The 15,592-nt window shown below is 28.2% G+C and overlaps 1 protein-coding gene across 1 annotated transcript; it reads right to left on the bottom strand.

The window, feature by feature from the left end:
• Positions 1-14,862: 14,862 nt before the first annotated feature.
• Positions 14,863-15,345, bottom strand: LOC124928875. The gene has a single exon (XM_047469126.1). The coding sequence runs from the start codon at positions 15,343-15,345 to the stop codon at positions 14,863-14,865; it is 483 nt and encodes a 160-aa protein (XP_047325082.1).
• Between the last annotated feature and the right edge of the window lie 247 nt (positions 15,346-15,592).

Below are 15,592 nucleotides of genomic sequence, written 5' to 3'. Positions count from 1 at the left end.
GGGATGCGGTCAATCAGATGGTGAGTCATCATAGGCCTACCAACTGCAAATTTGATCTAGGCTATGACAACAACAACCTAGACAAGTCATGCAAGAACTTGAAACCCAAGAAAGGAAAACTTCCTTCCATAAGTTTAGTTAAGGGTACCTCAACTGACACTCAAGCAAGCCACAATGTAGATGAGTCAGTAACTAAAAAGCAACTAAAATATGTGGAGCCAACTGACAAGTCACAGTGACTTAATCCTAAGGGAAGGAAAGCTAGTCGATTGGCTGTACATGAACATGACAAGCGGTGAATGAGGTATCATCAAAACTCATCCTTAAAATATTATGACTCATCGAAAGGCAGACAAAGATATGTCAAGCCTAATTCAAGTAGAATTATTAAGACTAACACTGAGAGATCCATCAAAATAACGCAAGTATGGATCCCCAAAGGACTGATCAACCGTGGACCCAATAAAATGTGGGTACCAAAGAGTGTAAATAGTTTTATTTATAGGATAAACAGGTTAGATACTTGGAGGTTTTAGAGTGGTACTTTAACAATGGATGCTCAAGGCATATGATCGGAAATAGCAAGCTTTTATCCAACGTTGTGATGAAATTTGGATCAAGAATCACATTCGGTGATAACTTCAAGGGTAAGAACGTGGGCAGGGGTATGAACGTCCATGGTAACCTCACCATAAACAATGTGCTACTTGTTAAAAATATGTGTTACAACTTGCTTAGTATAAGTCAAATGTGTGATATATGATATATTGTTGAATTTCATAAGCAAGCATGCATAGTCAAGGATCAACAGGGAAGTACTTTGTTGACAGGGCATATGACAAATAACGTTTACAAAGTCAATTGGAAAAACAAATCACCTAATCCTATTTGCATGATAGCTAAGAATGATCAAAACTGACTTTGACATAAGAGACTTATTCATCTAAACTTTAAAACTATTAACTCCATCTGTTCTAAGGATTTAGTAGTAGGAATTCTTACGTTGAAGTTTTCTAAAGATAAAGTTTGTTCTGCTTGCCAGATGGGCAAATAGTGTAAACCGTGTTGGTTATCATAAACCCTCCGGTCTATGTCCCGTTCCATAGCTTAACATGTGTTTGTGAGACACATAGAAATATGGAAGGACTACCACAAGACAGCTCGAGGTTTGATGTGTTTCAACCTTGGTTTACGTGTCAGACATCTTTTAAAATGAAATATTTATTTTTTAAAACTTTTGAAAATACCTGGAGCAGTAAGAAATTAATTATGTAAAAATAATTAATCCTTTGTTCAAACATTAATAATTTAGGAGGCTAAATAATAATTTAACCTAACTCGATTTAAATTAATTAAGCATAATCAATTTAAAGATTATTTATTTGAAAATCAAAGTCGCCAAAAGATTTTATGAAAATCAATAAAATAATACGTGTACAAACATATTTATACCAGAGTTTCTGAAAAAGGTGGTTTGTTGTCTATTTACGCTCGGGGAAGGGCTTTTGCACTATGTCCTCTACACCTGCCTAACGGTTTTCAAAATCCTTCTAAAATAAACAAAGTCTGGCTTCTATAAATCTAATTATAACATTCTTTATCTTTAATTAGTAGTACAGGGGTCCTAAATGAGAATATACTTTAAATAATTGTACAAAATTATTTAAAGAAGGTGTGTACCTCCTGCGTTGATGTTCAAATTTAACAAAACTTAAAAATATCATAGAAATGTGTTAGAGAGTATAACCAAACAAGGTCTTAGAAAAATACTTGCTTTTTTGTTGTTCTTCGTCCAGTTTGGAGATAGATTTGTCAAGAGCTATTTGTTTCGATGAAGATGGTCTGCATTCGATGGGCACCGATTTTTCAGCGATAGGTGAAGTGGAGGGGCCATTGTTTGCTACGATTGATGGATTCGATTGAACCTTGTCTTGTCTATCCTCATCTTCATTGCTTTCAGATGTTGATCCAAAGAGTGCAGACTCTGTTTCTAAGTCGGAGGTAATTTCCAAACGCTTTTGAATACGCTTAGAGTCCTGCCTTGGAATACAATATTGTTCTTTAGGATGAGGTCTCCGTACCAAATAATCCTTGAATGTGTCATCTTCGACATCAATAGGTTTCTCTTGCTCTAGTAGACCGACTTCTTCTTCTTCGAGCAGCTGCACGGTTCTTATGGATTTGGTATGCTCTTGAGAAAATGCCATTTCTTCAATGAAGTCCAGCGGTTCATTCCCATCGTCATAGTTTAAGTTGGTTCGCGGGCAAGGGATACTAGTCTCCTTAGAGTTTGAAGTTGCCCCGCCATCCACAAATATCAAAGTGGTGGATAGGTATACATCCATAAGGGTCTCTAGATGGGTAATTACTTCTGCATCAGCCTTCGCAGTTGCACCCAAAGGATCAAAGTTCTTCTTGCATCCCTTAAGGAAGGAGAAAATCGCTCGACCCCTTGCATAGGCTTCCACGAATATGCTCCTTCGCATGGCTTCAGCAACCGATTTGGTTTTTGCTATGGAGAATGCCCTATTTTCTAAAGTGAGAAGTGCAAACCATTTCTTATCCTTGGCAACTCTGGGAAGAGTCTCATCGAAGCTCGTTCCGAGTCTTAGTTCTACCCATGTATTGTATAGATTAATCTTTTCTTGGGAGTGGTATCGGCCTCTTCGATGATAAGTTTAATAGTCTCCTAAGGTTCTGGAGATATATCGAGGGGCGACTTAGGAGGTGGAGGTGCGATACCTTTGTCTGACTTACCTTTGCCTACTTCAGCATCTTTAGCTTGTACAAGATCCGGAACCGGTTCTCTAATCGATGATCTCATTGCTGCAAATGAAGAGTGATTCAACATGGGTCCTTCTTAGAGCATGTTCATTTGGAGGAGGCACGAGGTGCAAAATTCCCTATGGAAATACCGGAGTTGGAATGAATTCTTTGATGGCTGCCGTAATTGTTTGATTGACGGTAGTTAAAGTATCTATAACTGGAGTTGGGATCTCCTTCTAAGAAGCTTGATCAATATTAGTTTGACCGATTGCAGCTGCCTCTAATTGGCCAGTTTTTAACATGTTTTACCGATCGGTTTCAGGAAGGGAGGACCAATTGGTTTCGGATGCAACATTTACCCAATCGATTTCATCTAACCGACTGATTGCAGCATGATCAATTACCTATTTTGTAACATCAATCACTATCGATTGAACCTCCAAAACCATAGGCTCAATCGTAGCAGTAGGAATTGTAGAACCTTTCTTCTGAGTTTCAGCATTTACCAACACAAGTTCAGCATTAAAGCGATGAGGAATAGAAATATTTACCTCAGACCGAGGTTTCTTTCGCACAGATGTTATTTCATTCGTTTCTCCTAGTCATGTTCTGGCAATGCTGGTAGTGTCGGTGGTAGACTTAATGGTTGATCTGAGTCTTTTGGATGATACAACGCGGGTAGAGGGATTGGTGCGTTTAGAAACCCTCGTTGACCTTGTACTGATAGCCTTTCTGCCGCTTGTTTGTTGGCCAGAGGCCTCGGAGTTAGACTCTTTGGCCTTGTTTATCCTGGTAATATATCTACCAGTAGTAATAACTGTTAAGATTTTGTTGGAATTTAACGGGGTACCTGGACTAGTAGGCACTTTCAGATGTGTTAGAATTCAGCCTATCTGCATTGCGAAACTGAGACTTCGCTTGGTGTGAGGGGACACCATTTCGCACACGGTATTGAATAAGATTAACCTCCAGTTGATGCTATCGCCCTTAACGATGACACCCATCATATCAAACTCTGACTAGGTTATGCAGTCAAAGTTTCCGCCTCTTCCTTGTAGAGTTTTAGCGGTAATATCGCATAGGACACGATATTCGCATTTTAGGTCTTTCTAAATAAATATAATTATCAATTTTTTTTAACTAAACTAACATAAGTATAAAAAGAAAGATAAAAAAGAAGGCACGTGTAATTTGAGGAATGAAGCACGCCCATGATAGGAAGAACCATGTAGAATATGCATTATGCTTAAAATTAAAGCTAGCCACTTGTTTGATCATTCATATAGGATTATTTGAAAAAAAAAGTGTAATTTGGTAGGATTTCTTTTACTTGATATAAAAATAATTTATTTAAATAATTATTAAGAAAATGAAGAAAGTATATTATTTTTTTACTTATAATTTAAATAATTAATTTGATGCAACTTTGGATTATAAGAGATTATGAAATCACATTTAAACCCTCTCTAATTAGTTATATAAATTCATATTTAATAATATAATATAAGAATAGAAAAAAAACCTTATTGTTAAGGTCATGTGTTCAGTATTCACACTCTCTTTAATTTAATGATTAAGATTTATCTTCAATTTAGATAAATATTTTTTTTCTTTATGCATAAAAATAAATATTATATATATATATATATATATTAAATTATTAGTATTATATAACTTAATCTAAAAAATAAAAAATTATAATTATAATAAAAACTCATATAATATATTTTATTTAATTATATATATATATTAAATTTAAATATTTAAAAAACATTGATATATAAATATATATAATATAATAATAATAAAATGTTAAGTTTGAAATTTTAAATTTTACAATGAGATCCGTGGAAAGATATTTGAGTATATCATCAAATATTCTCAATCAACTTTTGAGAACTTTTGAGAATGCCGATAAAGCAAATAACAGAAAATTCGTAAATTTAACATAGAATTCTAAACAATTAAAAAGGAAATCTTGTTTAATTAAAATATAATGGATTCTATCATATAATAATTATTTTTTATATAAATTTAATTTCTCATTTAATTTAAATTTTACATTAAACATATTTTTATTAAATTTTAATTTGCATTTAACATATTTTATAATAATCTTGTTGTTTTATACTTATATATTTCTTAAGAATATATATATATTTTAAATATTTTAATTATTTTTATAAATAACTTTAAATTTTAAAACAAATTTATTTTTATATTTAATTCATAAACAATTTTTATATTTTCCATAAAACTAATAAAAATTGTATTTTTTTTTTCAATTTAATCTAATATAATTCAATTTTACATTTAACATATTTTTATTAAATTTAAATTTACACTAAACTTATTTAAAATAAATTTTACATTAACTTTTGTTTATATTTACTTATATATTTCTTATATTAAAAATAATATTTATTTGTTAGTTCATAAATAAATTTAAAAATAAAATTCAAAAATAAACTTAAAAATAATTTAAAATTATTTATTTATTTATAAATAAATTAAAATTTTGACTTAAATTTAAATTTATTATTAGTTCATAAATAAACTTTATATTTTATATTAAATGTATATAATTAAATTTAAATTTCCATTAAACTTATTAAAATTTCTTTTTTTCTATAAATATAATATAGTTAAAATTTAATTTTTTAAAAACTTTTTATAATTTAATTTTTTCTATAATCAAATTTAATTTAAATTTAAAATTTGCATTAAATTAAATTTATTCATTAAATGTTATTTAGTTTTTTATTTATATATTTCTTGTATTATGAATATTACTTGTTTATTAAATATTTATAAATAATTTTAAATTTTTAATTAAATTTTTATTATATTTTTAATTCATAACACACTTTTATATTTTAATAAAATTTAAATTTAAATTAAATTTATTAAAATTAATTATTTTCTATTTAATCAAATATAATTAAAAATTTTACAAATTTAAATTTTGCAATAAAATTTAAATTTGTAATAATATTTTTTAAAAACATATTTTGAATTAAACTTTATTTAATTTTTTACTTATATATATTATCGTTAAATATTCTTATATTATTTATAAATAGATTTTGTAAATTTTAGTTAAACTTGTATTTATCATTAATTTTAAATAATATTTATTTTTTAAATAATCTTATAATATTTAAAAATAATTTAAAATTTTGACTTAAATTTAAATTTATTATTAATTCATAAATAAATTTTATATTTTACATTAAATATATTTAATTCAGTTAAATTTACATTAAACTTATTAAAATTGTATTTTTCTACATATATAATATAATTTAAATTTATTTTCATTTAACTTTTTAAAATTTTATTTTTTCTATAATCTAATATAATTTAAATTTAAAATTTTCAATAAATTTATAAAAAAAAAATCATTAAATTTTATTTAATTGTTTATTTATATATTTCTTATATTAAGAATATAACTTATTTTTTTTAAGATATTTTTATAATTTTATAAATAATTTTAAATTGTAATTAAACTTTTATTATATTTTTAATTTATAAACACATTTTTATATTTTTATGAAATTAAAATTTGCATTAAATTTATTAAAATTAAATTTTTTTTATTTAATTAAATATAATTAATTTTTTTTATTAAATTTAAATTTCGCATTAAAATGAATTTTATTAAATTTAAATTTTTAATAATTTTTTTAAAAACATATTTTAAATTAAATTTTATTTAGTGTTTTATTTATACATCTTTTTATTAAAAATATTTTTATTAAAATATTTTTATAATATTTATAAATACTTTTAAAATTTTAATTGAACTCATATTTGTTATTAATTTATAAACATATCTTTATATTTTACATTAAATGTATTTTTATTAAATTTAAATTTAAACTTATTAAAATTTAATTATTTTCTATTTAATCTAATATAATTTATACATTTTAATAAACTTCCTTTTATTAAATTTAAATTTGGATCAAGCTTATTAAAAATATATTTTGTATTAAATTTTTTTTGTTAGATTTTTACTTATATATTTATTATATTAAGAATATTATTTATTATTTAAATATTCTTACTATTTTTATAAATAATTTTGAATTAAATTTATATTTATTATTAAATCATAAACAAAAAGTTTATTATTTAAAATTTTTATTAAACCTATTTTTATTAATTTTAAATTTTCATTAAACCTATTTAAAATATATTTTACATTAAATTTTATTTTGATTTATTTATATATTTCTTATATTAAAAATAATATTTATTTGTTAAATAATCTTAAAATTTTTAAAAATAATTTAAAATTTTGACTTAAATTTAAATTTATTATTAATTTATAAATAAATTTTATATTTTACATTTAATGTATTTAATTAGATTAAATTTGCATTAAACTTATTAAAATTACATTTTTTTTTAAAAATATAATATAATTTAAATTTAATTATTTTAAATTTAATTTTTTCTATAAACTAATATATTATATATTTCATTAATATTTTTATTATTTTATAAATAATTTTAAATTTTAATTAAACTTTTATTATATTTTTAATTCATAAACACACTTTAACTTTTTTATAAAATTAAAAATTTCATTAAATTTAAATTATGCATTAAAATAATTTTTATTAAATTTAAATTTGTATTAATTTTTTTAAAAACGTATTTTGAAATAAATTTTATTTAGTCTTTTACTTATACATCTTTTTAAAAATGGTATTATTTCTATTTAATTTAATATAATTTAAATTTTTAATAAATCTATTTTCATTAAATTTAAATTTGTATTAACTTTAAAACGTATTTTGCATTATAATTTATTTAGTTTTTTTTTACTTATATATTTCTTATATTATGGATATTATTTATTTTTTAAAATATTCTTATTATGTTTATAAATAATTTTAAATTAAACTTATATTTATCACTAATTCATAAACAAATTTTTATATTTGATATATTTTTTATTAAATTTAAATTTTGTATTAGTATTAATTTGAGAAAAGATATTTAGGGAATCTCTAAGAACATTGTGTAAGTTGAGATATGAGAATTTTTTGTAGCGAATGTACGAGAATGCACATACCACGTATCGGGTGGAATGATTTAAATAAATTCACGAAGAGATAATCTATGTGGATCAATACTAAGGTGAAGTGTGTTGCCCATAATGTCTAGTTACGAACTACTCATGAAGATCAATGTAATGTTTGTTGTGTAAAATTTTGAGTAAAACTTGAACAGAAAGAGAAAAAGAAACTTTTTTTTAGATTTGCAGGGTTTTTCCAAATTTAGAGAGATTCCAATTGTGATAAAGTTATCAAAAAATATATTGGATCGAATTAGGTAAAAATTATTGATTGATTATTTTTTCTATGAACTAATCAATCGTTGATGGTAACTTCTAATAAACCACTTATGAACATCTAAATTCTTTATTTGGATCGGAGTTTGATCATCATCTTCTACCTACTATTACCCATGTCTCATCTTATCTTTCTGTCTATCATCTTTTGTCAATAATTTTTTTTTAAAAGTTTTTTCTTGACATTTATGACTTTGATTATCAGGGATTAGAATGTCTTGGGGGGTTTTCGCTCTGTTGATCTGATCAGAATAGCTATATATTGAATATTAATGAACCTTTGAAACCACAATTGGATGATAACTCTTCATATGAAGGCTTGTAGCTCGAGTTATTTCTATATGGTAAATAGACTAATTATAATTTGAAATTTATTTTCAAGTTTTCTGATTTGGTTGGAATTTGATAAATTGTTTTGAAACATTTCTCATGATATTGTTTCACATTTTTTAATATTAGTGTGATGAAAAAGTGAGTTGATATGTTTCAGGACTACCCTCATTCAAATTGTTTTTAGTAAATTTTCTACATTAATTTTTTAATGGCAGTCAAGCTGGAGTTCCTTTTCATCCCTTGTCTCTTCCAATTTTGGGCTTCTCACAAGGTGACAAACAATGCAATATACGTGATCGTAGCCGTAACAACATGCATCATGGATTAGACACTTATTTGAAGATAAAAGCAAATAATTCATTAATGCACAGGTTGCACTCCCCTATTCTTTATGAAATCTAAAATTTTAAACTCTTGATACAATTTTTTTTAGTTTATACTTTTAGCATACAAAGACAAGGTGTCATGGTCATTCCAAACTACAGTTCTATCTAGGTTTATATTTTACAATTACTATGTATTTTCATTATTTGCAAATTCATATATAGTATGTTATATATATAGTATGTTATTTATCAGGTAAAATTGATGAAGATTTCAGAGCTAGAGGTCCTCACCTTGATAGATTACGTGAATATGAGGGAAATTGAAATGACTATCAAATTATTCAGAGAGTTGGTCCTAAGACAACTAATGGTTGGTCTGACAAATTTGTTCAACACAGAATAGATCACGGTGATCCAAATTCTTTGGTTGTCTTTGGAGATGCAATATGGTGTTAGTGGTTGGACTTCTGAATTTGAGTAGGTAGAACAATTTACTGAAATTGAATGATATAAGTTTAACTTGGTTCTGTGATTCTCTCTCTTTTATTGTATTGACATGATTTTTTTATACTCACACTCTATTGAGTCTGAATGGTTGTAACATGATGTACTTATTTAGTTCATTTTTTAAATATACAATAATTAACACCTTTATGTTTTTATGTTAAACGGGATTAATCTCAGAACATGAAGGTGAATAAAATGAGAGACATAAATATATCGGATATTGCTGTCATGTAGAAGAGTTGATTGTTGGTCCATATATACATGTATAGTAATTCTATTTATCTTTTTAATGTGTTTATTATATATAATTGTGTGAATAACACTATACAATATATTTAGTTCATTATATATTAATATTTACGAGTTTAAGTAAGTTTTTTTTTCCTACTTAAATATATATTATTATATTTCTATTTTTAGATATATGATATGTAGGTTTATTTAGAGATGCATGATATAATTTTTATTTTATTTTAATGCATAATTGATTTTAAGAATTCAAATTTAAATAATTCATGTTTAGTTTGAAAATAAATAAACTTATATACTATCCTTTATTTTAGTTTAACTTTGTAAATGTTAAAAATATGAATAGAATTTGTATTAGATTTTTTTAAAAAAAAATATTTTATTTTATATTTTATTTATTTATAATTTAAATTTTAAATCAAAACTATTACTTAATTTAATTTATATTTTATCATAATAATTATTATTTTTTATATAAATTATTTTCTCATTATATTTAAATTTTGCATTAAACATATTTTTAATAAATTTAAATTTACATTTAACAAATTTTACATTATTTTTTTTTTGTTTTATACTTATATATTTTTGAAGAATATATTTATTTTTTAAAATATTCTTATTATTTTCATAAATAATTTTAAATTTTGAATTAAACTTATTTTTAGAAAAAAATTATATTTTGCATTAAACATATTTTCCAATAAACTTATAAAATTTTTATTTTTTCAATTAAATCTAATATAATATAAATTTTACATTAAACATATTTTATTAAATTTAAATTTTCTTTAAACCTATTTAAAATATATTTTACATTAAATTTTATTTAAATTTACTTATATATTTCTTATTTTAAAAATAATATTTTTTATTAAATAATATTATGATGTTATAAATAATTTATAATTTTGACTTAAATCTAAAATTATTATTAATTCATAAATAAATTTTATATTTTACATTAAATTTATTTAATTAAATTAAAATTAAAATTTACATTAAACTTATTAAAATTGTATTTTTCTATAAATATAATATAATTTAAATTTGATTTTCTTTTTAAAATCTTTTATAATTTTTTTTCTATAATCTAATGTAATTTAAATTTAAAATTTGCATTAAACATATTAAAAATAATTTTCATTAAATTTTATTTAGTTTTTTACTTATATATTTTTTATAATAAGAATATTACTTATTTTTTTAAATATTTTTATAATTTTATAAATAATTTTAAATTTTAATTAAATTTTTATTATATTTTGCGTGCTGATATGGCAGTCTGCCGTTTATCGGGCGATGAGAAGGGAAGATGAACGGGCACTGCTTCAGTCTCCTATTAAAGCCTAGACGTCTATTAGCGCTTTTTCAGACTACCCGTCTGATGAAGATCAGACTACGTCTGCTCGCGCACTTCTTCAGACAACCCGTCTGATGAAGTTCAGACTACGTCTGCTCGCGCACTTCTTCAGACAACCTGTCAGATGAAGTTCAGACTACGTCTGCTCGTGCACTTCTTCCGACAACCCGACTAATGAAGTTCAGACTACGTTTGCTCGCGCACTTCCTCAAACAATTAGTCTGATGAAGTTCAGACTACGTCTGCTCGCGCACTTCAGACTGCATCTGAAGACATACGTCTTTTGAGTTGTACTTTCACAAAGGCAAATTACACAACTTAGTTCTTGTTCGGACCGCAGCTTAGTTTTGTTAAGACCACATCATTAAAACTATATCGTATTAAATTAAACTTATTCACCTAAGTTTATTAAGATGTTTTTCCTTAACTAATTATTTCTCTTTTAATTAGTTTTCTTTTACTTTATTTAACTTAATCTAACAATTTCACATTTTTGATGGTGTTAAAACTAAGTTAAAAATCGAGTTAATAACAAGAGACTAAAGGTACCCAAATATTTATATTAAAAACAAAATTTAAGATCAAGATCCCCCCTTTTTCGTCTTTGTGTTTCTTCAATGTCGTTTACTTCCGTCAAGGAGGGTGTCTTGCCATCTTTTCATATTTCCTTGACCTCCTTGATCTCCTCCTTGACCTGGTCTTCTCTTGGAGTAAATACCCCAATTTCTTGTTCCCCTCAATTGCTACATTCTCCCTTTTTAATATTATCAAGAGCAAGAGAAGTATTTTTGGCAACTTCAACAACCACATCTTCTTCATCCTGGAAGCGTCAAGCAACCGCGTCAACATCTTCGATTCGCTCTGCTTCCGCAGACTTGAGGGATTTAGACATTTCGACAATCTAGAGAGTACGAATTTCTATGGAAGATTTTGTCTCTATGTGGAGGTAGAGATTACTATTGAACAAAGTAGACTTCATCTTGTGTATCTCATCCATGAGCTTCGATACATCACACAAAGTCTTCTCAATTTTTTTATTTGCATTAGATTGAGCCAAAGATGCATCAGCAAATCGCTCTTCCAAAATCACCAATCTATTAACAATAGAATGGATGCGCTGCTGCATCGGCGTAAAAACGTCCAAAAAAAACTTACGGAAATCCGTCCTTCCCGGAGAAGCCTCCTTAGAAGAATTTGGGGACAAATAGATGATATGAGAACTATTAGGAATAGAGCGAATATGTTTAGGATGAATACTTACTTGAATGGATTGCTCTGCTTCCTTGTCTTGAGAGGAGACTCGAGGCATATTGACCAATGCCCGAGACTCACCGCCTACACCCTCAATTTCATCGCACAGGTCCCTGACAAAGCCCGATAATTCTTCAGAACGAAGAGATTCACTAGAGTGGGACTTATTAGATCTTGAGTGAGAGGGTCGATTGGACTTTTGGGGAGCAAATTGCTTCTCTTATGATGCATGCCCGTCTGATAAGATGGGCTGAACATCGACCATAGGCGTCTACTCAGCTACTCTAAAGGGTTCCCTCTTAGTAGACAGGGTCTGCATCTGCTTAGAGGAATGGGAAGCAACTTTAGACGGTTCTCTCTAAGTAGACAGGGCTGATGCTCAAATGTTGGAGATGGCTCCTTCTCAACATGAGAGATTGTCTGATGCACTTCAAACTGGTGGGGCGTCTGCTTAGCACAGTGAAAAGCATAGAATCGCCTTTCTTCAACGGATGATTTCTACTGCTCGATGACGTGAAGAGTTGCCTTCTCTTCAACCACCGAGAGCATCTGCTTAAATGTAGATATGGGACACGACTCACCTTGAGTGAATGACATCTCATAAATGAAGGACATCTTCTCATCCTTGTGTTCCGAAGAGCATCAGAATGAGACGACTTAGTGCCATGGACATATTGAAGAGTCGTGGAACAGTAGGATTCTATGAGAAGTTTAAGACAGTTAAGGACATGCGCATCTGTTTGAGTTGTTCTGTCTGAAGGGTTAAAATTTTCTTCCATTTGACAGAAGATGGGATATAGATAGCGCCCTTTAGCTTTTGATGCAACGAGCTCTCTTCTCTTACCAATTTGGACAAGCAGAAAAGATCTTATCTTTGGAAAACTTTAACTTGGGTATTCCATTTACCAGTTTTTTTGAACACGGAATGTTTATGGTTTTGAAACTGAGATGGTTTAGTCTTTTATGTCATAACCAGTTTTAATCATTCTTTGCAATCATGCATATTGATTCAAAAATCTTATTTTTCCAATTCATCCTATATGAATTTCCTATTCTACTACTTGTCAATAGGGTATTCCCTTATTAATCCTTAACTAAACATGTGTGCTTTTAAAAATCAACTATGTAACCATTGTCACACATTTGACAAATGCTTATTAAATTATAACAAAGGTTTTCTACCAAAAGTACATTATTAATGGTTAAGTTACCGTGGATAATCTTACCCTTACCCACGTTTTTACCTTTGTTGTTGTCACCAAAGGTTATCTTTGGCCCTGTGCATTTGACTACTCCAGTTAGTAGTTGTCTGTTACTGGTCATATGTCTGGAGCATCCATTGTCTAGGTACCAGACCGATTCCTCCAAGAAACTTTCCTATTCAACCTGAAAATAAATATTTTACATCTTTGGTACCCAAAATTAATTGGGTCCTTAGTTCATCAGTCCCTTGAGAATCTAGATCTGTGTTATCTTTATGCATCTCTCGTAGTGTGTTGTTAATAAGGCGTATGTATTAGACTTAGCAGATCCCTTTCTGCATGCTATTGACTTCTTAGCTTATGAGATGGTTTTTGGTAAAACTTCCTTGACTTTCTGTCAGGTTTTTCTTTTCCAGACCGGCTAACTTTTAACCTCTCAAGCTTCAGCGAACTATCAGTTGGCTTTACATACGTTATCACATCTCTTGAAACTAATACATCACAGTTGTGATTAGTTTATATATCAGTTAAATGTCCTTTGACAAAGCTTATAGTCTTAAGCTCGCCTTTTACTAAGTTCAACTTGTGATTAGACTTGTCTGGGCAGCCATAGTCAAATCCGAAACTGAATTTGCATTCGGTAGGTCTTTCTTGAGTAATCAGCTTTTTGAAGGCTTCCCCAGACTTTGTCCAGGAACTAATCACATAAGTAAGTCTTTGGTTTTCTAAAGATATATTTGTAATAGTTTCTTAGAGCTTCTCATTCTCAGATGAGAGCTCACTCATATTGTTTACAAAAGATTCTAGTTGAGTATCTTGAGATGAGATGATATTATCCGACGTATGTTTCACCTTTATCTCATTAAAGGGGTCTGATAGCTTTTTGTACTCAATAACCATGTCATTGAGTGCATTTATCAACTCATCTCTCGAAAACTCTTCGGAAGAGATATCAAATATCTCATCAGTATCAGCCAGGAGACATTGAACTCCTTCATCATCTTCACTTTCAGATGAAGAGCCTTCGTCTGAGATGTCATCCCACAGGTTCTTCCTTTCCTCGGCTAGTAGGGCCTTCTACTCCTTCTTCTTCTTGTCGAAGGGCCTTTTGTCGTCTCTCCTCGGCTTCTTGCAGTCTTCTTTAAAAGTGTCCTGGTTTATCACAATTAAAACACTTAGCTTTAGAATAATTTCTATAATTATAATTTTTTGAATTTAAGCTTGAGTTAGGAGAAAATTGGTTTTTCTTCATAATTCTACCAAATTTCTTCACGAAAAGTGTCATAGCGTCTTCGCTGATCTGTTAAGACGTCTTTGTGATAGTAGTAGTAGGTGACTCTTCAGTGGTCACCAAAGCTTAGTGATGGTTGAGGTTGACTGCTCCTCTTTGTTCCTCCAGTTTAGCTCAAACTCGTAAGCTTTTAGATCCGTAAAGAGATCGTGCAACTCTACTCTACTCAGATCCTTTGACTCTCTCATAGCCAAAGTCTTTATATCTCATTCTCTGGGAAGAGCTTTCACCACCTTCATATTAACTTCTCTATTACTATATGTTTTTCCCAACGTGGAGAGCTCAATGATGATGTTGGTGAACCTTTCTTCGAAATCCATCATGATTTCTCCAGACTTTATTTTCATGCTATCATATTTTTGTGTGGCAACCATGAGTTTGTTCTCCATGGTCTGGTCGTTGCCTTCGCATAGTTGGGTCAAGTTTTCCCAAATTTCTTTAGCGGTGGAACACGATTTGATTTTGCTGAACATGTTTTTGTCCAACATTTTGTATAGGATATCCTTAGCCACATTGTTGAGATTGACTTTCCTCTTATCTTTAGTTGACCATTCATATCTTGGCTTTTCAATCATCTTAGGGACGTCGTCTACTGAAGTTGTGGTTGTTCTGTTCTTTAAAATCTTTATAGAACCGTCAGTGATGACATACCACATATCATCTTCTTGAGTGGCCAGATGAGCTTGCATCCTAATTTTCCAATCATCGTAGTCTTCCTTTGTGAAGATAGAAATCTTGTTAATGATAGACAGACTGATGTTTGTTGCTTAGAGAGTAGAAAACCTTGCTCTGACACCACTTGTTGGGATCGGCGTCAATAACAATCGATGGGGTTTGTGTATTGTTGAATGACTATCGACTTCCAATTCAGTTTTAACCCTGTTAGAGGTTAAGACATATTTCTATTCTTGTAACAAATCTTCGCGAGCTCATGAA

The sequence above is a fragment of the Impatiens glandulifera genome, chromosome 1, assembly GCF_907164915.1.
Source record: "Impatiens glandulifera chromosome 1, dImpGla2.1, whole genome shotgun sequence".
NCBI lineage: Eukaryota > Viridiplantae > Streptophyta > Magnoliopsida > Ericales > Balsaminaceae > Impatiens > Impatiens glandulifera.
This window is presented reverse-complemented; position numbering and strand designations above follow the sequence as displayed.